This window comes from Mesocricetus auratus, unplaced genomic scaffold (genome assembly GCF_017639785.1).
Source record: "Mesocricetus auratus isolate SY011 unplaced genomic scaffold, BCM_Maur_2.0 Super-Scaffold_100691, whole genome shotgun sequence".
NCBI classification, from domain to species: Eukaryota; Metazoa; Chordata; class Mammalia; order Rodentia; family Cricetidae; genus Mesocricetus; species Mesocricetus auratus.
Window position 1 is genome coordinate 59,417,475 of NW_024429267.1, and position 26,574 is coordinate 59,444,048.

General features: G+C 46.4%; 2 protein-coding genes across 8 annotated transcripts in view; one reads left to right on the top strand and one right to left on the bottom strand.

Moving 5' to 3' along the window:
• The window catches only part of Tcaim (T cell activation inhibitor, mitochondrial), a 34,096-nt gene extending 31,896 nt beyond the window's left edge, over nucleotides 1-2,200 (top strand). For all 6 annotated transcript variants that reach the window (XM_013122197.3, XM_013122198.3, XM_013122196.3 and 3 more), the window contains one exon: nucleotides 348-2,200. In XM_013122197.3, coding sequence (XP_012977651.1) covers nucleotides 348-588 — 241 coding nt within the window. In that variant the 3' untranslated portion in view covers nucleotides 589-2,200. The remainder of the gene's footprint in view (nucleotides 1-347) is intronic.
• LOC101834045 (zinc finger protein 445) lies at nucleotides 1,778-26,555 on the bottom strand. 2 transcript variants are annotated; one of them, XM_040740179.1, is made up of 8 exons: nucleotides 26,319-26,555; nucleotides 25,277-25,676; nucleotides 21,605-22,158; nucleotides 16,152-16,311; nucleotides 15,768-15,826; nucleotides 15,387-15,513; nucleotides 14,062-14,172; nucleotides 1,778-3,640 (listed from the first exon to the last, which is right to left on the bottom strand). In XM_040740179.1, the coding sequence occupies exons 3-8, from the start codon at nucleotides 22,025-22,027 to the stop codon at nucleotides 3,435-3,437; spliced, it is 1,086 nt and encodes a 361-aa protein (XP_040596113.1). In that variant the 5' UTR covers nucleotides 22,028-22,158; nucleotides 25,277-25,676; nucleotides 26,319-26,555; the 3' UTR covers nucleotides 1,778-3,434. The 2 variants fall into 2 exon arrangements, with proteins under 2 accessions (XP_040596113.1, XP_012977642.1); XM_013122188.3 differs by lacking the exon at nucleotides 1,778-3,640 and adding an exon at nucleotides 9,531-13,316.
• Nucleotides 26,556-26,574: the final 19 nt, after the last annotated feature.

A 26,574-nucleotide genomic window follows, 5' to 3' on the forward strand; every position in this document is an offset into this window, starting at 1 on the left:
CAACCGTGTGGTGGCTCACAGCCATCTGTAATGAGATCTGGTGCCCTCTTCTGGTCTGCAGGCAGAACACTGTATACATAATAAATAAATAAATCTAAAAAAAATAATAATAAATGTTTGGAAATTAGGAATAAAGTAGTAGTATTTTCACCTCACTAATGCTAAAAAGATTAAGTACTTTGAGAGTTTTATGTAGAAGTAATCAGCCAGTACCGGGCACATGGTAACTCTTGTCATGACTTTCCCATGACTGCCTTGTATGGACACTATGCCATCACCCCAATGTTTAAGAATATATGCTTTGTCTCATTTAGTAATAGCTTGTGACAATTTTTTTTATTTAATAGGTTAAAAGTTATTGAAAACGAGTTGATTCAGGCTTCAACAAAGAAGTTTTCCCTGGAGAAGTTATATAAAGAGCCCAGCATTTCTAGTAGACAAATGGTGGACTGTTGTAAGAGACTTCTAGAACAGTCACTGCCTTATCTGCACGGGATGCACCTCTGTGTGTCCCATTTTTACTCTGTGATGCAGGATGGAGACCTGTGCATCCCATGGAACTGGAAGGAAGGAGAAGCCATGAAGTAACACAGATGGCTGTGAAGCCATGAAGTAACACAGATGGCTGTTTTATTTTCTGGAGAAGTGAGAAACTGTTGAATGTATTTAAATTCAGTTTGATATAGTATTAGTGTTCACATGTTAGAACACAGTTCCTGACTGCTGCTCTAAAAGTGGGGTGAGCTTTTCTTTGTGGTGATTTTATGCTAAGAAACTTATCTTTCAAAGGTTTTATCCCCTAGTTTTATGATGCTGATGGCTAGGCAAAAAAGATGCTTAGAAAAAAACCCTATTTTAAAGATATGTAATAGAGAGTTCTGTTAAGTCATATATTTTTATATGAGTGGATGTGTGTGCATAAAAATTGGCCTCATTTAGTATAGCTCTTTAGTACTAGAACTCATTTTACATCCAACACAGTTGAACGTGCATCTTCATAGTTAAGTCTCATAGACACACACACTCTGTAGCCAGTAATGGACAGTTGTGTCCAAAACAGATGATTGATAAGAGTAGCAAAAATTAAATAACCATGTTTTGTTTGAGAAAGTTTTCTTTTGGTTGTTTGTTTTTGTTTTTGAGACAGGGTTTCTCTGTGTAGCCCTGGCTGTCCTGGTACTCGCTCTGTATACCAGGCTGGCCTGGAACTCACAGAGATCCTCCTGCCTCTACTTCCTGAGTCTGTAACTAAAGGCATGTGTCACCACTACCACCACACATCGAGAAAGATTTTTTTTAAAAAAACCCTATTGAATATATGCTATCAACACTGTTTGATACTAGTTTATTTAAATACATGATTTCTTCAACCAATCAAAATATCTGTAGATCATGTGCTTGGTAGGCAGAGGCCCCGGGTTCCATCCCTAGTACCAAGAATGAGTAAGATTTATTATCGTCATCAAGCCAGAAGCTCCTTCTAAAAGCTATTGTTATTTCTTCAGCTCTGGTCCAGGTAAAGCCTGTGGCCTCCTGTGATCTCAGATGTTTCCTACACAGCTGTCTATTCAGAGCAGTCTCTGTCTGTCTGTCTGTCTGTCTGTCTGTCTGTCTGTCTGTCTCTCTGTCTCTGTCTCTCTCTCTCTCTGTCTCTGTCTCTCTCTCTCTGTGTCTCTCTCTCTCTCTCATTCTGCACAGCACTTTTCCCCTGAGGAGGTCCTCCTGAGTTTTTCCCATGGTGCATCAGAACAAAGGAGACGGACGTTACAGTCAGTTGTTCATGTTTTGGATTTTTATTTTTAAAAAATCAGTTGTTTAAACAGTTCAATTGTGTGTTCAAAACAAGAACCTAGTGTTTGTGCCATTATTGCTTCTGACCCATGCTTATTTGACAATGTGGCTGTAAATACTCTCCATAAGAAAGGGTCCTCAAGTTGGGTTCAGTGGCGCACGCCTCTAATCCCAGCACTCGGGAGGCAGAGGCAGGTGAATCCCTGTGAGTTCAAGGCCAGACTGGTCTGCAAAGCAAGTTCCAGGACAGCTAGAGCTGTTACACAGAGAAACCCTGTCTTGGGGTTGGGGGCGATATGTTTTTTGGAAAATTGATTGTGCCACTTGTAACATCAACTAACACAGGAAGTGTATTGCGTTGGATTTGTCTTCAAACTGTTACATAATAAACAATACCTTGTTGACCATATAGCAGTTTTTCTTGTTTCCCTGTTAAAGTTTCACAACTAGGAGTTGTAGGAGATTGTTAGAAGTGACCCCAGGATATTTGTGCTCCCCTCACCACAGGTGAACCCTCTGGTACAAAATAAAATGGACTCCAAAGAGACCTGAGCTCTGAGCACAGCTGAGCTGCCCCCTCAAGGAGAGCTGGGGCTAAGCCGTAACTACAGGACTGTTCCAGCATGGGCCGCCAAAGCCCTTCTTCCTGCCTTTTACCCGTAAGCAGCCTCTGAGTTCATGAGCGAGAGGAAGGCTTTGAGAAGTGGGCACGTGAGGTGAAGGGCCAAAGCCAGTTCCCTCCTGGGGCCCAAGCACTGAGCACACAGCAGCCAGAGGTTCTCCACTGAGGGCAGTATAGCCGGGCAGGAAGGGGAGATAACTGCAAACAGCCCCGACAGGCGGGAGGGGGGACAAATGGCCCTGACCCCAGGGCAACCAACCCGAAAAGTTGAGAAACAACTCTTACGGGAACAAATGGCACAAGAGATAACCCTGCAAAGTCCCCAGTCGGCCTGGACTCTGCAGCCAATCAGCTGCGGACCGTGCCCGTCACCCTATTCTGAGCTCTTTGCCTTTATCACCCCCTCTTACAAGGCTCCTTCCTTCGACGGCTGCCTCCAGTTGCTGGACGAGGTCCCTGCCTAGGCTTGAGTCCAATAAAGAAACCTTGTGCTTGCGTTTGGTGAGTCGGCTCCGAGTGGTGGTCTCTCTGGGGGTCTTGTGGACCGGGCAGAACAGTGCCTCTCCCTACTCAGACTACCTGTCCCCTCGGGTTCCTGTAACATCTCACCCTTGGGCCTCTTGTTATCTTTTCAAAGTTCCGTCCCTACCGAGCTACTTCCAATCCAGCTAGATCCCGCCCGCTAAAGATTCCACACCCGTCTAACTAGCAGCGTCCTGAGAGAGCAATCATTCCAAACCGCTTCGGATTCAAACCCTAACAACCTGAGTCCACCCACAGCACCCACCTGCACCGCCTCCCCACCATGGAACTACCCTCCCTGCTCGAGGACCCCTTGTGACTGCAGCTCAGCTTCTCTGTGGGGAGGCTCCTGCCCCAGCTCGCCCTGCGGCTTTGCACGGCTCCTGGACTCTGCCTTTCCACACCACCCGCACTCCGCTGAGGCTGTTCCCAACCTTGGGGGTGGAGGGCTGGTACTCCTGGGTGCACGGGAGCCACATAACACCCTGTGGCTCCACCTTTAGGCCCTCGTGGAGCCTAGAACGAGCTCTGACAGGGGGACTTGTCCTAGGCACAGCACCTGCGCTAGCCCAGGAGCAGGCTTCAGCCCTTTTCCCTTGCAAGTGCTGTCCAGGAAAGCGAGCGTGGCCGCTCGCCCTGGCCTGTTCTCGCCCCGCTCGAGGCGTGCTTCTGTCCCGCAGATGACTCCAGCACCAGAACCTCGGTCTGTAAAAAAAAAAAAAATCTCAGAAAAGCTTGTATTGGCACTGAAAGCGTTTTTGCGGGTTCCAGTAAAACCTGTGCTTCTCGGGGTGGGACTGGTGGGATCTTCCCAGAGCGCTGCGGGTGTAGACACGCGGCCGCTTGGCCTGGTGCTTCGTGCAGAGGCCGGACCCGCACTCCCTAGCTCAGAAGGAAAACCGGTTGTTTCCGGTCCTCAGCTGGCAGGGCAGAGCCCAGGGCGGAGAAGGGCTGGCCGGAGGCATCGTCGCGGGTGGAGCGGAGCCTCCCGGGTGGCGCTGCGCCGGCAGAGCGCTCCCTGGTGGGGGCAAGATGCGGGGCGCGGCCGAGTCGGGGAGAAAGTAGTTTCCTGCCCCGGGGTCTTTCCCCGCAGCCTCGGGGTTCGCTGGGGATACCGGTCTGTGTGCAGCCGTCGCCACCGGGCGGGGCGCGCTCCCACACCCGGACCCCGACTTGGCCCGACGAGGCTTCTCTCCGGAGGCTGCAAGTGTGGTCTCCTCCCCTGGAGGGAGGAAGACTTCTCCAGTGATCTCATTTATCCAGACAAAAGAATCTAGAGATTTCATCTCCTGCGCAAGCTGACTCCTAGACATATCTAAAGGGGAGAAAACTAGATCAGGAGGCGCAAGTGACAGCTCTTAATTTTTAAATAGTCTTTTCTGATTTTTTTTCTTTTTTCGGGACAGGGTCTCGCTCTCTGTATCCTCGGCCGTCCTGGAACCAACTCACTGTGTAGGCCAGGCTGTGCCCTCCAACTTCAGATCCTCCTGCCTCTTCCTCCCGAATGCTGGGTCTGTACCACCATGCTCAGATTCATTTTCTTGATTAGTGATTGATGTGGAAGGGCTCTGGGGTGTAGCCAGTAAGCAACGCCCCTCCATGGCCTCTGCTTCAGTTCCCTACTTGGAGGTCCCTACCTTGAATTTCCACAGACTTCCCCCAGTGAGAGCGTGACCTCAGATATAAACCGAAATACATCCTCTCCTCCCCAAGTTGCTTTTGGTCATGGTGATTATCACAGCACTAGAAGCCTAACTATTGAAGGGCCCAGACCCTCACCCAGCCGCCTGCTTTGGCAGCCGTGACAGGCTGCAGAAAAGTCCCAGCAAGACAAAGGCCCCTGACTCAGCAGCCTGTGCTGAGCTCTTGACCGTGCCCTAATAACTAGGAAGCCAGATACCCTCCATGTAGCAAGGAACCAATCAGAAGTTAGCTGGCACTGGACATGCTTTACTGATAATAGTGGAACACAGAGCATAGCAACCACCCTGGGATGGCCTCCAGGCATAGCAACCTTTCTGCAGCTGCAGCTGACCAATCAACTCAGGACAGGTTGCTCAAGCCCAGAGGTGCACCAATCCTGAGACTGTTGCTATGCAACTAGCAGACCCCCACACACACACACACTCCCCTTCCTCTACCCCAATATATGCCCTGCCCCACTGCTGCTCAGGGTCCCTCCTACACCACCCATTGCGCCAGATGGACGTAGGGAGCCAAGTTAATTCCAATTAACTAGTAAATTAAAAAAGACTCTGCATTTGCTTCAGATAGGGTATGTTGGTGGTTTTGGGGGCTCAGAGTCTGGGCACAACACTAAGACATGTGGATGTAATGGATGCAGACTTTTTTCGTGCTGTGACTCCCTGAACAGTTCAGCATAGCCACTGCTTCAGCGTTTGCCCTGCCGTTAGAGATGGTGTGTGGGAAGATGAGGATACGCTGCATCTAAATACAATCCCGTTTTATGGTAGGGCTGTGAGCACCTGCTGGCTCGGTGTCTGCTGGCGTCCTGGTGCTGATCCCACGAATAATGAAGGGCAAGTGTGTATTAAGCATACGGTATCTGTGTCCCTGACCCAGGTCAAATATCGACGTATGTACGCCAACAATTTCAGTGGAAGGTAAATGATTAAACTTCTGATATTTTCTACTCAATACTAGTATATTCTTTGAACAGGCTGGTGACCATTCTTTAAGTTCATTCTATAAGGAAAGCAACAATGATTAAGTGACTATTGCTTGAAACCATTTGGCATGAAAAATAAGGTATACAGAGAAGACAAAAACAGAGTGGCATGGCCTCTAGAATTCAACCACTCCAAGAGATGAGGCTGGAGTTGAGGCTGACCTGGACTACACAGTGAGTTCAAGGCTACCCAGTAAGACACACACACACACACACACACACACACACACACACACACACACACCATCAAATTGCTTTTGCTAAGTTTTCTAAGATCATGTATAATCAGCAAAGAGATACATCAAAAAATGACCATACACTTGGAACCTGGGATTTCGTTCCTTCCATGGCAGAACAACTTCGGAGCAGAATTGCGTTTTGGACCTTACAAAGCACAGGTCTCATGCATTATCTAGGTGGCTCAATCTTATCATTTGAGCCCTAAAGAGCAATTTTGCTCTGATTCAGAGATGCAGAAGCAGGTGACAGGGTAAGGCAGAGAGAGGTCCCTCCGTTTGCTGCGGCCATTTTAGGTTTTTCAGTAGAATCTGATCTCCTTGGTGGAAAGTCCTGTGGAAAATGACCCAACTCTGTTCTAGGAACCTGAGGTCAAGAAACCCCATCTAATGTATCTTCGCTGCTGTTAAACTGCCTGCTTGTGCAGAAACGCCTCCAACTAACTGCTTATCTTAGTTTTTTGTTAAACTGCTTGCTTGTGCAAAACTTCCCCCTGCAGCTGTCAAGCAAAATAACAGGAGGTGGTTTTTGCATTTAAAAACCCCTTGCTCTAGCTACGAGCTGCACTCAGGTCCCAGATACCTGAGTGTAATCCCAGCCAGCTGGAATCAAGACTTTCAGTTGGCTGTAAACTAACTGATTGGTCTTCTCTGGTGGGCTCCTGATAATAGTCTAAACAAGAGAATGATTTGACTGGCTGTTCCTAAATTGAACATGGAAGGGGCTAAGTAGAAACCGTCAGAGGGAGACAGCTATCAATAAAGTGAGGGAGGGCCAGGCGTGGGGACACGCAGTTGTGACTCAGCACTTTGAGGTGGAGGCAGGAGGATCAGGAGTTCAAGACCTATAATAACAGGAAGTAAATCAGCAATTGTTGTAGTAGCAACAGGAAGCTCTAGGAGACTCTGCAGAGAGCTTAGCAATGCTTTAGAGTGGACAGAGCAGCTAAGGTCTTCTGAAACCATGCTCTACTTGAGGTGTCACCCAGGCCAGCCGGCAGCATTGACTCCTGCATTCTTTGGGAGGCTCTGCTTGCACAGGCACAGGAGCCCTCCCGTCCACCCCACCCCACCCTCCCAGGCCTACAAGGCTGACCTGCAGGAGTTCCAGGTTTAAAGCTCACCTGATGGAAGGTTATGGTAGCCAAGTCTGTGCAGATAGCTTCCCAGAGTGGGGATAATACTAGAAGCTGGGTGTTCCTAGCAACCTGGTCTTTGTTATGTAAAGCATTCTATCCTGGCCAGGCCTGATTCCTCCTGGAGAGCACACACCACTGCTCTCAGCCTCTCTGGTACTGTTCCGGATGTTCCCAACCCCTGGAGATGACTCTGGCATTGTCTTGGTGTTCCGTAGCTCTTGCTTTCTGGCAGTCCAACACGTGGCTTCTCTTCCAGAACATAAATGTATAACCAAGCAAGAATATGGCCGGTTAGCTTACATCCAGCACAGACCCCCTCCCCACTTGGCAATTTTCTCCTCTTTCTTGCCTAGTGATGTCCACCAGTTGGGTTCACAAGTGTGCACCTTAATCACATTACTCTATGCCCCCAGATGTTTGCCACTCAGCGGCCTCCATGGCAACTTCCCCATTGGCAATAGTGGTCTTGAGTCAACAGTGGTCTAGCACAAGGCCATTCCTAAAACGGGAGGAAAGGCAGAGGGCTTTACTCATCAGCCTTCATTGGCATTTTACATGTAGCCCAAGACAACTTTTCACAGTGGAAACCAAAGAAGGCAGACAGTTGGACATCCTCGCTTTAGAGTATCACAAGTAAGTTCTGGCATTCAACTGACTCGGTATAACTTAGATTCGGGTCCCCAATACAGCCATCACACAAAACTGATAGCTACTCTTAGCTTTTTAACAATGGACCCCAAATTTCTTCTTTGATTTCATCATATACCTTCAGGTCTCCTAAGAGCTGGCTGGGCTCCTTTTGTCCCACTTGGGAGTCACAGGTGAGGAAGTAGTAACAACTCTAGCGTGGAGTCCTTGGTTCTCAAGACCTTTACGAGATGGGCTCATAAACTTGGAGACTTAGAACCCCGGGCCTTGGGAATTCAACTTACCGCTCCAAGCTCTAGTGCTGAGGTTAGAGTTACAACTTTGGATTCCCATTGCTTGGAGGCCCAGCATTTGGCAGCTAGTGAAACCCTCTGCTCTGAGCAGGAGCTGGCATTTGGTGGCAAGTCCACTTAGCTCTACACAAACAGCTAGTGTCACAGCTCCCGAGTTTCAGTGTGGGATCCTTTACCTTCATAGTGTGACAGCTCCCAGGGACTCTTCCAGCTGCAGTGTTTAGTCCTGGCCGCTCACCTCCCCACCCCACACCTCTGCACGCTTCCATACATTCACCACCTTTTCCCTACTTGCTTCTGCTCCAGCTGCTCTGCAGCCCTCAGGGGCCCTCTTAGTACCGAGTGCCATTGTCACTATCTCTGCTGAGGATCCTCATCAGAAAACAGGCACAGACTGCTCTGTCTGCTTACGAGAAGACCAGACAATCTGGGAGAAGTCTTTAGAGTCCCCTGAGACACATTAGTAATAACCTCAGAGTACCCCAAATGCATCGGTGTCAGCAGGAGTGAAAACTCTCTGCTTCCGTCTCTGCCATCTGTCACCTGTCTATTGTAAAGTCTGAGCCCATGCCTGCTGAAATGCTGTCCTGTGACAGTCTGTCCTTGTGTGTGTTTCTAAGAAAGGGTTTTGCAATCTTTTGTTGAGCAGCACAGAGAGTTTCACATGGGGAAAGGATGAGAGACACTTTACATAAATCCTTACAGAATTTACATGAGATTAAGCTTTACCTGACCCAGAAACACTAAGAAAAAAAGCAAACATTAACTTTTCAAATAATGTCTGTATGGTGTTTCCAGCATTTACCGAAGATTATTATATAAGGTTGCTTTCAACCTACTAACATTTGTTACCATAATACACAAAGAAACATACATGCATTGCTTTCCGGATCACAGGCATACATAATTTCTATATATTAGCTTAGGTTGTAAAAGATGATTGCCAAGGCAAGTAAAGCTGGTTTTTACACGGTTATCTTAATTTAAAGGCAGGTTAAATATAGCTGAGGAGTGGTAGGCCATGCCTTTACTCCCAGCACTGGGAGGCAGAGGCAAGTGGATCTCTGACAATAGCCAGAGAAACCCTGTCTTGAAAAACCAAAAGAAAGTAAGAATGTAAAAGGCAGGTTAAACAGACTTAGCACACAGTGGGAAAGCAGTTTTAAGTGACCGTAGGGTATATTATTATACAGGGTATATATGGCAGTGAGGTACAGCAGAAGTTCTAGTCTCTCAGAAGGTAAGAGGTATTTCCACACTACAACACCACAGCCTTTGAATGGACAACAGCACCAGGGAGCAATACAGAGGACTACCTCCCAGCTGAAGAGTCTTGATTGCACGGGGGAGGGGAGGTGTTTGAGAGGGGAATGCAAATAAATGATTGCACATACATCACAGCACTTGCAGAGGCAGAGGATCTCTGAGTTCAAAGCCAGCCTGGCTTACATAGTGAGTTCCAAGACAGCCAGAGACCCTATCTCATAAAAAAGGGGTGGGGGAAGGGAGCTATGAGGTTGACCATTTGAGTAGCAGCACTGCAAGTCAGTGGAGAGCTGAGGCCTCAGGATAGAAATCATTACACAGATATCAGAGGCCACCGTTAACTTTTTATTTTCATATACTTTAGCAGTTGAAAGAATCCAACATAGTAATCCTGTTAAATCATAACTTTAGGATGTGTTTGTATCAATCTTTAGAAACACAAGTGAAGCCCCATGTATTCATACTGATTTCACCTCATACCCAAAGACAACGGAGCAATGCTTAGTACATATCATTCCATTTCATAATTTTACACTCTTATTTCATGTCTTTTGAATCCACAGAAAACTTTGCTATTATATTAACTATTATACAGCAGGAATGTTTACACAACAGACACTAGTCTCAACGTTATACATGCATTTCAATACTGCCCCACCACCACCCTATGAGGTTAGTACTCCATCCCGCTTAACTAATGAAACCCAGACCAAAGTGATGTGCCCACTTCCAATATGCTTAAGAGTCATATAAGCAGTATATTACATATAACTTCTGCAACTCTTAGTGTAGTTTTCTGAATTGGAGGATATTACTCTTCTACAGTCATTGTTTTCAGACAGGGTCTTGTTCTTTATCCTCCAGTGGCTTTGAACTTTTGGTCCTCTTGCATCAGCACCCCACAACAGGATTACAGGTATGTACCCACACACCAAGTTTCATATTCTTTCCGAAGCACCAAACAAACAGCTTCTGCACGGTCCTGCTGATGGTAAATAGGATTCCGCCAGTCCCCCATCTAAACCGTGCTGCAGCGCGCTGACTCACACCCATCACTCTTCACATCAATCCTAGAAGGGACTCAATGGGTAAACTCACAATTTCTCAATACTTCCCAAGTAGCCTGGCAATCTGTCTTAATTTCCACTTACAAAGGAGTCTGAATCACAGTTGCTTCACCCATTTCACACTTGAGCTTTCAAAAAGTAACTTTTGTAAGAGATTGCTAGACAGCCCATATGGTTTCTTCTCTGCACATTGGTCTGACAATCTTCAGTTAGGATGGAACTGACCACACTGATCAGGTGAACAAGAGATCATCTGACACCCACGCCTCCAAGACGGTCTCAGCCCATCCGTCTCCCCATCCACAGCTTTGGCTCCTCAGGCAGTGGAAAGACCATGTCGACAGAGGTCTGTGCTACCCAGCAGTCGTGTACTTTTGAGTATGACTTTCATCTAGTGCTTGACTCAAGGCCTGTTTTAAAAGTATCCCCAACTTGTCTGGTCAAGGCTCACTTAAAATAAAGCTCCACCCCTGACTTGGCAGAACTAGATATCTTCAGAGAGGCAGTTGTAAAATAAAGACTTTCAGTGCTCATACTATTTTTCGAATGCTATTTCTTACGAGTAGTTTGCTTGCATGTATGTCTGTGAACCATGTGTGTGTCTGGTACATGCAGAAGTCAGGACAGAGCAGACACACCTTACTAGGCCACAGAGACACACTTTCCAGTCCCAGCAAGAGCTACACAGGGAGTCCTGGCTGTCAGTACTGGGCTACGAGGGGCCATGACATCTACAAGGCCCCAGAGGGCAGTGATCTCCAGCACCACTTGTTAACAGGTAGACTGAGGAGTCCCTGAGCTTTTAAAGGTTCCGCACCAAGAACCCCCAAAACAGACGGGACTAGACCTTTGCAAAGGTTTTCTCCAGTGCCTACAAGTTCTCTAGAAATGTAACCAGGAACTATGCCCCATCCCACACTGTCACCAGAGACCCCAGGCTAATTGACATGGTTTTTCATATGGCGAGCCAAATTGGAAGACCATCTGAAGGTCTTCCCACACACTTTGCATTTGAAGGGCCTCTCTCTGGTGTGAAATCTCCTGTGGCTAATGAGATGTGAATGTTTGCCAAATGTTTTCCCACAAATATTACATTTGTGGCAGCCCCTCTTAGTGGGTACATTCTGGAGTGCAATGAACCTAGAGCTCTTGTCAGAAGGGTTCTCACACTCTTTATGGGGCTTCTTTCCACTCAGTTTTAATTCCTGAATATTTAATCTTGCATTCTGACAGGAAGATAAGCCAGAATTATCTGAATGCAGGCTGCGTTCCAACTGCAGTACTCTGCTGTGTCTTCTCTGGTCAACAGAACGGACATGTATCCCAACGAGATCTTTATCGTGCCACTGAGACTGAAAAGGCCTCTCTGTAGCATGGATCCTCTGATGATTAACAAGACGATAGTTTCTATCAAAAGATTTTTCACACAGGTTGCACTTAAAGCGTTTCTCTCCACTGTGTATTCCCTTATGATCTAAAAGGCTTCTTTTACGTGTAAAGCTTTTCCCACATTCAAGACACCAAAAGAGCTTCTTACCAGTGAGGAGTTCTGATTCTGAATTTGAAGTCTCTTTACTTTCATGGTACTCATACTGCTGCTGCAAAGTGTGTTGCCTCTCGTGTCGGGAGAGGTTGGAGCTCCACCGGAAGGCTTTTCCACACTCACTGCACTTATAGGGCTTCTCTCTGGTGTGAATTCTCTGATGAACGACAAGGAATGAGTGAATTCGGAACATTTTGCCACAGGACTGGCATTCGTGAGGCTCTTCTGTATCGAGACTGCTCTGAGGGATGTGAGACGCTGTGCTCTGGCCAGCAGGTTGTCTTTGGGTAGCATGTTTCTTCATATGAATAATATAAGATGACCTATAGGTAAATGCTTTCCCACACTCACTACATTGGTATGGCTTCTCCCCTGTGTGAATCCTCTGGCGCTCAATGAGTGATTTCTTTTCAGTAAAAGTTTTCCCACAATGCTGAGACTGATTACTATTCTGCTTGGAGTCTTCTCGACCCTTCTCTTGCTTACAGAACTCTTGTTTCAGGTGCAATCTCTTATGACGAGAAAAGTTTGACTGCCACCGAAAGGTTTTCCTACATCTGTTACATTTATAAGGTTTCTCCTGTGTGTGGATCCTTTGGTGTTCAAGAACATAGGACTTACAGCTGAAGGATTTCCCACAATGCCTGCAGTCCAAGTGTTTCTCCTCACCCTTGTCTGGCAAATGATTGGGATCCACGCTGCTGGTGAGAGCTTCTTTGGACTGACTGGATTCAAATTTCTTTTTAGAATGGGTTTCCTGGTGTATACGGCAGGCTGACAGACGTTGGAATGTTTTCTCACATGTACCGCATTTGTAAGGCTTCACTCCAGAGTGAATTTTCTCATGCCGCACACAGTTTGAACGCCACTTGAAGGCTTTCTCACACACCCTGCATTTAAACAGTTTCTGTTCAAAATGGCACCTCCGATGGTCTTCAAGATGGGAGCGTTTACCAAAGGTCTTCCCACAGTCATGGCACCTATAGATCCTCACAGTATGAACACTACTCTGGTCCTGTTGGTGATGAGAACGAAGGATGAAGTTCTTCTTACCTGTGTCCTTTTCGTTCTCTTTTAGTCTCATATGAATACTCTGGTAGACACCAAATCTCTCAACTGTATCTCTGAGTCCACGTCTCCTGTTATAATGGCGTGATCTTTTTCTGAAGCGTCTATCACGGCCATGTTTAAAGGATTGCTTTTTCTTAGAAACACTCACACACTTAACGTGTTTTACATCAATAGTATCACTGCTGCCCAATACTTCAGAGTCTCTTCCTGTCTTGTTCCTGAGGTCAGTTCCTTCCTTCATCTCTTTCACTCGTATGGGGCTTCCACAGGGCTTCTGTAGCCCATTTTTCTCTTCAGAAGATTCTATGACCCCTGTTCCCTCAGAAACACTTGCCTCAGGACATACTGATGGCACAGTAAAGCTTTCTGTGTATTCTGTAGGGTCCTGCTTCAAGACGAACTTGTGTGACTTAATTTGGAGTTTACCTCCTGGAGGAAAAAACAAACAAAAAACCAAGAAAATGTATTTTCCCCCCATACTTACAACTAATGAAGATAACAAGAAGCTACAAAATACGGTTCTTGGTAGCAAGAATCTTGCCTGACTGTCATCACCTTTTTACAAGAGTCAAGATTATGACAAAGCCATGAAAATTATCTCAAAAAGCAGGAAAGGGGAGAAGAAGGGCCAGATATAGCGGGTACAGAGACACAGAAATCAAATCCAGGAGGACAGTTAAAAGAGCCAAGGAAGAATATTACTAGCAAGCCAGTAGAGAAAATCATGGCACAGGACCATTGCATGAAAGATCCCAAAGCTAAGATGTAAGGCTCCAAGAAGGGCCTGACCGAAAGAACTGGATATCAAGCTTGTCACAGAAAGAATCACACAGCGGACAAGATCCAGAATGGGATGGACGCTCCCAAGAATAGGATGGGTGAGCACAGGTAACGCACAAGTTGGTGCAGACACAGAAATAAGGAACATTATAACTGAGTGGAAAAGAGAACAGGGAAGCCCTGCAATGAGCAAGAACTAATACTGAGATGCTAGGAAAGGCTGGAAAGAGACAGCCTACCATAGGCCAAGCAAGAGGGAAGAAGCCCAGGGCCCTGACACCCGTTAGTAACGCCCAGCAGTTGCTGGAGTTTGTTCCCAGTGATGTATTTCATCATATGAAAGAAAAGAGTAAATTTAAGAGGAGCAGGACATGATGGATTTTACAGAACTCACCTTCAGGGGCAGTTCCTGAATCCGTCTTAGGCTGAGCTGTGCAGATATTCACGGCCAATGGCTTCCTTGCTTCCAACCAGGAAATCAGAGCAGGTTTGGGAGACGACCCCACTGCAGGAAAGAAGGGAATGCGATGGGAAGAAAGACAGGCCACACAGAACGGGAGGAGGGAAGGCCAGGAAAGCAAATGGAAGAAGCTAGGCAGGACGCCCGGCCAGTCAGTTTCTGATAGCTCTGAGGCGGTAGTTTTCAACCCTCCTAATGCTGTGGCCGCTAGTTCAGTTCCTCTGTTGTGGGAACCTTCAGTCAGAACATTATTGTCACTGCCACTTTTAACTATAATTTTGCTACCGTTGCAAAGCATGACGAAAATATTTTTGAAGACAGGTTTACCAAAGGTGTCACAACCCACAGGTTGAGAACTGCTGCCATAAATAGAGAAGAGAGGCTGAAAAAAATCACAGGCAAAGGGGCTTTAAGGACTCTCCAGAGGCAGGGACTGGAAAGACGCCTCATCCATTAAAGGGCACTAGCTGCTCATCCAGAGGATCTGGTTCAGTTCCCAGTATCCACGTGGTGGCTCACAACCATCTCTAACTCCAGTTCCAAGAGATCTGAAACACTCTTCTCACTTTCATGGGCACAATATGCAGGTGGTGTACAGACAAAACACCTGCACAGCCGGGCGGCGATGGCGCATGCCTTTAATCCCAGCACTCGGGAGGCAGAGGCAGGCGGATCTCTGTGAGTTCGAGGCCAGGCTTGACCGACAGCCTCCAAAACAATACAGAGAAACCCTGTCTCGTAAAAACAACAACAACAACAACAACAAAAAAAAACACCTGCACACATAAAATAAAAATAATAAACCAAACAACAAGTATTCTGCAAAGGTGAGAAGCACACAACGACTCAGCGGGCTAAGTCAGTTAACCAAGTTTAAATGCTGAAATCGGCCTCAGTCTTTCCAATTAGCCCACACGACAGACATCACAATCTCTATTGTTCAAGACGGATAGTTTAGTAATGGGTTAAGTAATAAGGCTGGTGGTTGCAGAGCCAGAATCTAAGGCTAGATCCACTTCTACATGTTATAATAAAAAACAAGGACCAGTGAAGGTGGCTCAGTGACTTAAGGCACCTGCTACCAAGCTCAGCCGCAGTGTGAGTCACAGGAACCACATGGTGGACAGAAACCACCCTCACTAGTTATCTGTGGCAGTCAAGCACCTATAAGCATGCACATCCATGCACATAAATGATTTTTTTTAATAATTAAAAAAAAAAGGCAAAAGTGGAGGTTGCTACGGATGCTGAAGACTCACCAACAGAAACCACATTCCTGTAATTCTCCAGCATAACATCCCGATAAAGATTGCGCTGAGCTGCGCCTAAGAGTCTCCACTCTTCCTGAGAGAAGATCACCTCCACATCCTGGAAAGTCAAAGCTTCCTGAAAAAGATAAAATAAAAACCATTACTTAGAGTTGATCATGGGCCTGACAGAGTTAATTAATACCAGATAAATCTGGCAAAGGTAAATGACTATCACCCAGCAGAAAGCTCTGGTGTCTGAATATGAAGTCAAATGACAACCCAGGATGAAGAAAGCTGCACTACCCATACAGCAGCAATGCTTGAAACACCAAGAAAGAGCCAAAGCCGACTCACCTAGAGCTGGGTTACCAAAGGCTTGCTGGTCGTTACCTGGTATCCTGTGCTCTCTTCTGTCTGGAAATGGGTAGGCAGTGAGACAGTAGGAGAATCTGAAGGAGAAAACAACCACAAGAGAGTTGTCCAGCTCTACACACCCAAGAAGCCCACTCTCCTCACTCCTAGAGGACTCCTGGACCCACAAGCAGACAGACTGCTATTTAAGATGCACAGACATGTCCTCAGTTTCTATTGGGAAGGGAAAAGGAAGAGTGTAGGGGCAACGGAAGAAGCCAACCAGACATGAATCAGAGAGGTGTTCAAGAGAACACAGTACTAGGTGACAAAAGATTCTTGTGAGACAATAGATGGTAGCAAAGCAACAGTACTGGAAACACAGGAGATGTAACATAAAGCTACTGTCTAGGCAGTGAGTACCATATGGTCCATGCAGGAAGTTACAAACTCCTATTTTATGTGGAGGCTCCAAATGGTCCTCTAGAGCAGAATTGTTCTTGCGCGGGGACCATATCTGTGCAGACTGCAGAGCTCCAGTGCCTATCCAATGCACATCAGGGTTCTGAGCAAGGCATGGGTCCTGCCAACAAGAAAACAGTATGAGAACATTCCCATAAGTTTCAGAAAGCAAACTCAGGCCCTTTCATCATTTCCTGGCAGAAGGGACCCAAAGAGAAAGACAAGAGAGAAACCTTTCACTCCATGGCCTCCCGCCATCATGGAGAGTCTGTAAGATTCCACTTATCATAAGGGTACACTTGGCAAGTTAGTAATAGAAATCCTCACATGCCACAGTGAAACCTTCCCGTTGTTTCCTACCCCTGGCCTACAGCTGAGAAACGAACGGGAGTAAAATGAGCAATGGTTTACAGTAGAGATCCAGAAATGTGCAATGGCCTAGCTTTCAAACTATAACCCTGACAAAACAGTTATCACCATCAGAAAGACAATGTTAATTTTGCAAGGAGGCCTTTGTCCTTGTACTTCAAGCTGCTCTGTCTCCGTGACAAGGCTTTCCTTAATGAAGAAGAGAGTACAGAAGGCTCCAGGTAATTAACTTAGAGCAGTCTTCCTGGCACTTTTTCTACACTGATGTGAACAAGCCTTAGACTGAGGCCACTGAACAGAGGACAAAGACTAAAACCGTACATGTAGCCCTAAATGAGCTAATCATAACCAAGCCATGCTCTCCTTACATCATTTTGTAAATTACTATCAGGTCCCTCTGAACATCCTATTGTTTTTGGTAAAAATGACAAATGCACTTTCTAATTTTTAAAAAGACAGAAATGTTTTGTTTTAATAAGCATTACTTATGATGATGTATTACACCATTTACTACTTGTAGACTATGATCAAATGTTACTTGATTTTTTGCAATAAGCTTGAGAAATTAACCAGAAACATTAGCAATTTTCAATGCATGAATTATGCATATAGGCTCATGTTTTATTTCAATAAAAATTGAAAGCCTAAAAAATTGTATTTTTTTAAAAAGCTCAAAAGGTGCCAGTGAAAGACCTCGAATTTATAGAAATAAAATATAAGCTTAAACAAGGAGGCCACCCCACTAAAGAACTCAGGAAGTGAACAAAGGGCCTCATTCCAGGAACTGGCCAAACCACAGAATGGAATGTATGGTTTAGCAACCTTAATTGCAGAAGGGCTATAAACCCACAAAAGGCCAAATTCTGGGCTGCTGACCACCTGTGAAGAACTGACCAGGGCGTCAGAGATGGGCAAACAAGATTCATGGGAAACAAGGAGATGATAACACCATTTACTTAGGGAGAGATGATTAACTCATACCAAGGTCTGAGGAATTTACAACGTGTAGGTCAGGAGGACATCTACTTCCCCTGGTCAGCGGTCACGTACCCCCCGTCACAAGATAGGGACCCCTCCCAAAGGCTTGTGGTTTTTGTCTTTAAAAGCTGATTGTAACTGAACCTCGGGGCCAATTGGTCTAAAAGCTGACTGAGAGGCCCATCTGCAGATGCCTAATTAAAGCCTCTTGCTTGTTGCATCAATTGGCGCATGGACTCTTGATTCTTGGGGTGATGAATCCAGCTTGGGGGCCCCTCCTCAATTCGAGGGACCCCCAACACTAGATGTGGTGACACACACCTTTAATCCCAGCAACAGCAAGGAGAACTACGGGAATTCGATGCCAACCTAATCTACAGAGTTCCAGGACAGCCAGGGATATGTAGACACCCTGCCTCAAAACCAGCCAAACAAACAAAATCTCAAAAGGCAAAGACCAGTTTCCTGAGTGCAAAAGGAATAAGAAGAAAACACACTTTGCTGGCAGGCCAGGGACACGGTCAGTTCTGCTTCCCTACACTAGGAATTAGCACAAAGCACATCACAAAGCCTTCAAACAGATACTGAACAAATCCTCATGATCAGATAATTTTTGTATTTCTTTCTCAATAAACTGAGGTTGTGAAAGATTGACTATGATGACTCCATTTTGGTATCTCAGATGAAATTTGTCTTACCAAGTGCCAGTATCAAAAAAATAAAAAACAAAACAAAACCAAAAAAACCCCAGGAGAAAAACAACTCAAGAACTTAAGTTCATATACTTAAAAGCTTAGTCACCACGGAGTGGCACTATCTGAAAGGACTAAAAGGAGAAGTACGGTACTGGGGGAGGGCTTTGAGGTTTCAAAAGCCCACCCCAGCTCAGCACCTGCCCTGCACGCCACCATGCTCCCCACCATGATGATAATGTTCTAAACCCCTGAAACTGTAAGCCAGGCCCCAGTTAAACCCTTTATAAGAGCTGCCTTGGTCACGATGTCTCTCCAACAGCAATAGAAGAGTGACTAGGCAGGTGCTTTGCAAACACCAGTGTGACTCTGCCATTTTTTTTTTTTTTGAGACAGGGTTTCTCTGTGGCTTTGGAGGCTGTCCTGGAACTCGCTTGGTAGTCCAGGCTAGTCTTGAACTCACAGAGATCCGCCTGCCTCTGCCTCCCGAGTGCTGGGATTAAAGGCGTGCGCCACCAACGCCTGGCTGTGACTCTGCCATTTTTGCTAGTCACACATTTTGATCTTCCCTGGGGGCTAGGAGGAGGGGTCCACAACAATATGTCTAAGAATATTAAGCTATATGACAAAGCTTAAACTTGAGGTCTTCCAATTTTCCAGCCCAGGGATGCCCCCAAAAGCCCTCTGAAAAGGAAACATATTACTACATGCAGACTTCTCTTTTGTGTTCTTCCATTCAGGTTTCAAGATTCCTGACTCTTTCAGTTTCTCCCTCTGCCCCTTCCATTCTACAAGGCTACGGTTAGTCTTAAACCAAATCAGCTCCTTCTGCACTGGCACGTCTGCCTGCATGCCGCCATGCTTCCCACCATGACCATGATAAACCCCTAAAAGCATAAGTCAGCCCCAATTAAGTGTTTTTCTTTATAGGAGTTGACACGGCCATGGTGTCTCTTCATAGCAACAGAAACCTTTCAAAGACAGATGCTGGTATCAGTATCTGAGAAAGGCAGGAATGTGGATTGGAGATTTTGGATTAGAAAAGGAGGTGGACGCTTTAAGTGGTATTTAATGGGCCATACTAGCAGAAGAATGGAAGACAGTGGTGGCCTGTGTAAAGATGTTTCAGAGGAAAATAATTCGTGTGTGGCCTCAGGGGACGGAAGCGGAAAGAAAGGAGCTTGAGGTGTGGCTTTCCTTGGTGCACTCTTTCGGTTGGGTCAGCAGATCTGGTAGGAGTCAGTGGATCTGGTAGGAAGAGCAGGGAAACGCTCTGGCAGTTCTTTGTATTTTTCTGTGTTATTGTCCCCAATAAAGACCCATTTATCATCTAGTGATATGATTACATCCTTGCCTTCAATTGTTCTTGTGATATTTTACCAAAGAATGTGGCGAGTTTTTGCCCTTGCCCAAAAAGTTTGCCTGAGGCTAAAGTGAAGAGTTTTGGATTAATTCAGGTATCGGAGGAATCTCAAAACAACCTAGTATTGACTCTGTCCTGTGGTTATTATTTTTTTGTTTTTGTTTTTGATTTTTTACGAGACAGGGTTTCTCTGTATTGTTTTGGAGGCTGTCGGTCCAGACCGGCCTCGAACTCACAGAGATTCGCCTGCCTCTGCCTCCCGAGTGCTGGGATTAAAGGCATGCGCCACCACCGCCTGGCTGTCCTGTGGTTATTAGTGTTCACTCTTATGAAGATCTATAATGAAAAGGAGCAAGCTGAGCAAGGGAAAATACAAAACGTACAGTTCACGAAGAAAGGGGACACCAGGAAGAGGAGCTAAATCCTGTATTCAAAGAGATAAACAGCCGGGCGGTGGTGGTACACACCTTTAATCCTAGCACTAGGGAGGCAGAGGCGGGCAGATCTCTGAGTTTGAGGCCAACCTGGTCTACGGATCAAGTTTCGTGACAGCCAAGCTTAAGCAGTGAAGAAAACCATGGAGAACAGAAAGCTGATGAAGATGTAATTGAATGAGGGAGCCATGTTCCATCCCCAGTAAGCAACAGAACTTGGCAGCTTCGGCCACATGGTTCTGGGTTTAAAGTCAAGGATACAAGGGGTTATGGAATCGTCATCTATAACTAAGGAAAACTACTGAGGCCAGGCATGTGTCAAGGGTATCCCTGAATGGAGGTCTAAAAAGGCCATTATATGAAGCTGTTAGGGTGAAGCCTGGATCACCTTGGGGACCTCAAGATGTTGGAGATGCCAGAGTCATGGAATACACACAAGCAGTTAGCTGGGAGTGGAACCAGCCCAAGAAAGAAGTGTGTTGCAGTCAACAAAGCTGAAAGGAGTTGTAGATTTGAAGAGTGTTTTGACATCAGACATTGAAAGGCAGTTTGGAGTTTGCCCAATTGGTTTGGTCCAGTATTACCTCACTACGCTCCCTTTTAGAATTACAATGTATATCCTGGTGCCATTATGTTAAAAGTATGTGATGTTTTTTGATTTTTTGGGGACTACAGTTAAGAGACTGCAAGAGTCTCAGAAGAGACTTTGAACTTGTACACAAGTTTGAAATTGTCAAAGACTATAGGGACTTTTGAAGTGGACTAAATGCATTCTGTATTGTGATACGGCTACAAGCCTATGGCAGCCAGGGAATGTTACGTGGTGGTCTGAATAAGAACAGCCCCCATAGGCCCATAGGGAGTGGAACTATTAGGAGATGTAGCATTATTGGAATAGAAATGGCACTGTTGGAGGAAGTACGTCATTGTCACTTTCCTGATGCCTATGGATTCAGACGTAGAACTCTCAGCTCCTTCGGCAGCACTGTGTCTGCCTGCACAACACCATGCTCTGCCATGGCCATGATAATAGACTAAACCTCTGAAACTGTAAGCCAGCCCCAAATAAATGTTTTTCTTTGTTAAGTGTTGACATGGCTCAAGGTGTCTCTTCACAGCAACAGAAACCCTAACTAAGACAACCGTGGAGCTGGACTTTCTATAATATAAACCACTGTATCCATAAGCTAATTTCATGATTTTTGTCTGTTTTCAAGATAGGGTTTCTCTGCGTAACAGCCCTGGCTATCCTGGAATTCGCTCTGTAGACCAGGCTGGTCTCAAACTCACAGACATCCACCTGCCTCTGCCTCCTGCATGCTGGGATTAAAGGCATGCACCACCACTGCCCAGCTCCTTAAGGTAATTTTATGATTTATTAATACCTGCTGATCCTATCCTAGACGTGTTATTCCTGTGTAAAGCGGAAAGAGCTCCTTGCTAAATGGTTCATGATCAGAGTCCGGTTCTCAAATACTCAGGTGTTAAGAAAACTAACAAGGGGAGGTTTTCCTACATTTCTCAAGCTCACATTTCTCATCTCTGAAAGGGCAGGCAGAGCTCACGTGCATCACCTACCTTCAGTGGTATTCCATGATGATCCCTCTGCAACTCTTCCAGCAGAGCCACAACCTCTGCACCACTCTCAGGGCAATGGAGCTGCACCCATGTCCGGAGTTCTCCAGGCAGGATGCTCAGGAACTGCTCCAGTACCAGCAGCTCCAGCATCTGTGCTTTGGAAAGAACGTCAGGCCTCATCCACCAGCGGCAGAGCTCCTGGAGCCGGCTCAGAGTTTCTAGGGGCCCAGAAGACTCATGGTAGCGAAGCTGCCTAAAGAGCTGACGGAATAGCTCCTGGCCAGGGCGGTTAAGTGTCTGTGGCCTGGAAGTCCGCACCAAAGTATAGGCATCATCCTCCTCTTCCTTCTTTACCGTACGAAGGTGTGCTTGTTTCCTTGAAGCCTGAGCTGAGCGGGCAGCATAACACCTGCCTGGAGGCATCACTCTTGTCCAGGGTCACCCAGATAAACACAAAACAAGTCTGCTGCTTTGACTGAATCACTGCTGTATCCCTGGGAGTATCTTCTCAGCACAGCAGTGCACAATGCTATTTGCTAGGTCATCAGAAGTCACTGGTAAGAGATTGAAATAACCAACATTCCTGTTCAGAATAAAACAGATAAAGAGAATGGTGCCCACCACACATGATGCAGCTAGGTCCTATAGGTGGGGATCATCTGTGAGACATCACTTCTCACGTGTGAGAAGACATGTGCATGAGTACTGTCTGAGACACAGACTGAGACTAGGGTGGAAAGCTAATAAAGTATCCCTGAATACAGTTAAGATGCATAAGGCTAGAAAACGCAAGCAGCTGATGAAAAAGAACATCTAAGTAAGTAGACAGACACACCATACCCATATTCCTGTATTGGGAGACATGGCATGAAAAGCTATCAATTCTCACATTGATATTTAGTTCAATTTGTAGCAAAATCTCAGGAAGATGGAAGGGAGAGGAGGTGAGGCTGTGACTCAATGGTAGCAATTGTCCCTGGATTTAGTCCCCAGAACCACTGGGAGAAAGAAAAGAAAGATGTTTGGCAGAAGAGATGTCATAATGATACTACAATTTATACTGAAAGGCAAAGGGATTAGATTAGCTAAAAAAAATTACCTGAATTCATTGTTTTTATTTTATGTCTGGGTGCTTATGTATGAAGAGGCTGGAGGACTACTTACAGGAGTCCATACTCTCTATCATATAGGTTTCAAGGACCAAACTCAGGTGCCTTTACCCACTAAGTCATCTCCTCAGCCCAGTCTACTTGATTTCAAGATTTATAGCTTCAGGAAGAAAGTCATTGTGGTATTGAAACAAACGTATAGATTAAGGGAAAGTAAGCATATATGGAAATATAACAGACCAACAGCCAAAAAAAAAAAAAGCTTGAGAATTCACATACTATAGTTTGAATCTTTACTTTCTCCCTTCTTCCTATTTTTGAGACAGCATTTTGCTATATGGCTTAACTGGCTTCAGCCTCAAATTCATGATTCTCCTGCCTCAGCTACCCAAGTATACAGTTTGGATTTGTTTTTGGTTTTGGAGGCTGTTTGTATAACAGCCCTAACTGTCCTGGAACTAGCTCTGTAGACCAGAGATCTGCCTGCCTCTACCTCCCGCTCACTGGGACTAAAGGCTTGAGCCACCAGTGCCTGGCCTCAGTTTGGACTATTAATGTCCTCCACAGGCCTATATACTGAAGGCTTGGTCCTAACCTATAATGCTACTGGAAGACAAAATTTGTAGAAAGTAGAGCCTTCATGGACTATTTTAGTTACATGTTTAAAATTATTTGCATAATATTGATATTGATGTAACAATATTAAGTGGTAAAATTATACAGGACTGGAGAAATTGCTATGAAATTATGAGGACTGAGGTTCTGATCCGAGCACCTATATAACAAGTCAAGTGTCATGCAAATTGCCTATTAACTCCAGCTCTAAGGGACTGCTCTTCTTTTGGATTCTGTATGTACATGTAAGCATGAATAACCACACATACACATTTGCATACCCTCACACACACAAATAAATCTAGAATAAGATGGTGACAACCTGGGTTCTAATATCCAATAAATAGGAACCGGGGCCCTGAAGCAATTGATGTCAAGCTGGACACAGAAAATACAAGTGTTTTGCAATATGAGAAATCAGCAAACAACAAAGCTATGTACTTAAGCAGAGCAGGAGCAGGTAGTCCAGCAGGTAAGAGTACTTGCCACACCAGCAGCCTGAGTTCCACCCCAGAACCCACATAAAGGTGGGGGAACTAACTTCACACCCATAAAAACACGTCAGACACACACACACACACACACACACACACACAGAGCAAATTAAATTTTAAGACAAAAGATAATTTAAGCAGGCCAGGCATGACAAGGAATGTCTATTATCCCAGCACTTGGGAAGTGGAGGAATCAGGGGCAGCTTGGGCTGACTACATAAGACCCTGTCTCAAACAAACCAAGAATGAAGTGGGGTCAGAGGTGCGCACTGACATAACTGGCCAAACGTTAAAACGCAAGGACAGACAAGTCACATCGTGGCACCCCTGCCTTTAGCCCCATCATTTAGGAGACGGGGGCAGGCAAATCTCTGTGACAACAGAGCAGGTTCCAGGCCAGCCAGGGATAGGTGAGACTCTCTCAAAAGCAATGAAGCAAGGAGAGGGCAATCTTCCTCACAGTAAGAAATGTACAAGAAAATGAGAGAAACACAATACTCATCAATATAGGCACAATGCTAACCGAGAAGTGAATGGTTTGGTTTGTTTACTTTTTTGTTGTTGTTGAGACAGGGTTTCTTTGTGTAGTCCTGGGTGAAATTTGACAAATGTCAGTAACAAGGACACATCAGCCTTACCTAAGAACAAGAAAACATCAGATACAAGAATATTCTAAAATTGCAAATAATGAAATACTTCAAAAAAGTCAAGACCTTGGGGGCTGGAGAGACGGCTCCGTGGTTAAGGTCACTGGCTGCTCCTTCCAGAGGACCCTAGTTCAAATCCTTGCACCCACCTGGGAGCTCACCACTGTCTGTAACTACAGTCCTAGGGGATCAGACACCCTCTTCTAGCTTCCACAGGCACCAGGCACACACATGGTGGTTAGACACACATGCAGACAAAACACTTACACACTAAAATAAATTTAAAAATTGTTTTTTCATCAAGGTCTTAATGGTACGGCTGTTAGGATAAAGCGCATGGGGATCCTTTGTGGATCCCACGGCAGGCGAGGGTGACCAAGGCAGGTGACACACACACGCCAGGCAGACAGAGCTTAGTGAGTTTTATTAGAAAGGGGAGGGGCGGGAGGAAAGAGAAAAGAGGTAAAGAGACAAGGAGAGAGGACAGAAGAGAAGAGGGAGGCAGGAAAAGTCCTGTCTGCCCCAGGGGAACGGCGGGAAAGCGAGATTTTAAAGGAACCCTGGGCTGGCCAGGGTACCGCCTGAGTGCATTCCGCCAGGTGACTGGGCAGGCCAGCGCAATGCCTGAGTCCTTACACATGGTTATCCGCTTGCTAGTGGGCCTACCGCGTAAGGTTTAGTGTCAGGACGGCAGCCCAGCTGAACCTTCGTTGGACCCCAGGAACCAACACAGCAGCGAGGGGTGCCCCAGTCATTGTGACCCCCACACACTCCCTGCCGCATGCATGCATGCAAACACACACACACCTTTAATCCCAGCACTCAGGAAGCAAAAAACAGGAGGATTTCTAGGAGTCCGAGGCCAGTGGGTCTATCACAGCCAGATCCTCCACCCGAGAGAGGCAGTGTAGGTAGCGCCTCCGGAAGCCGAAGACCCACCCCAACTGCATTACACCAGGGGCAGAACCGGAGGCAGAAGTTTCAGAGTTTCTACAACACAGGTCTCCAAAGCTTAGCTGAGATTAGAACAATGACTTCCTGGCGCTGGACGTCTGTCTGGTTGGGAACGAAACTCAGCCCGGTTGGAGAGCAGTTAAGTGGAAACTCACAAAATGGAGTCAAGCTAGAAGCAAAATGGGGTTCCCCCGTCAGTTCGTTTCCATCGTTTGTCCCTCTCCCTCTCCAGCAACTCCGATGCCACGAAATGCTTCAAAAAAAAAAAAAACCTAATCATTAACAGATACCAGAAGCCACAGAAAATTCGGGGTTGGGGCTGTGAGCACTTCTTCCCTCCCACCCCACCCCACCCCAAAGGACGTATCAAAGCGTAATTTCAGAACGCGTCCTTCCGTCTTCTAGAACATTATCTCTTCTTTTTAACTATTGTTATTAGTTTTAACTTTTAAAGGGAGGGGTCGTTAAGCTGCCCAGGTTCCCGGTCTTAATGCCCTCGGCTCCCTCAGAGGCGGGGATATCTGTGGCCTGAGCCACCAGACCAAGCTGCCGAGCACTCTCTATCTCAGGCGCCGTTTTGTGTTTTGTGATTTTTTTTTTTGCTGTTGTTGTTGTTGTTTTGTTTTGTTTTTAAACCAACCCGCACGATTAACCGCGGGGCCGACGGGCTGAGTTTTCCATTAAGAAGTCAGGACGCCAAGAGTCACAATGGCGGAGGCGGGGCTTGAGGGTCTCTCGGGGAAACGGAGGCTGCTGCTGCCGGGGCAGCACCGCTCCAAACGGCCCCGAGGTCCCGAGAACCCACCTGGGGCGGCGGCATCGCCTTCGGGCCCGGGACACCGCCAACCGTGCCCCGCCGCCGCCCGTTGGTGCACCCGCTCTCCCGGCCGCTTACCAACGGACGCCGGAACCTTCACGTTACTCCCCGGATGGCGGTGGTGCCCGGCTGGGTGCACTTCTGGGTCCACTTCGCCGTGGCCTCTCTAGGGCGGCGGAAGTGTGCCTTCTGGGGCGGGGAGACGACTCTCTAGGAAAGCCGGAGGAATGCCATCTCAGCTGCTCTCTGCCCAGATCCGCCCCGGGCTGCCTTGGTGGCTCGGCTCGCGGTCCTTGCTTAGGCTGGGGGTGAGTGTGGGGGTTGTGTGTTAGCT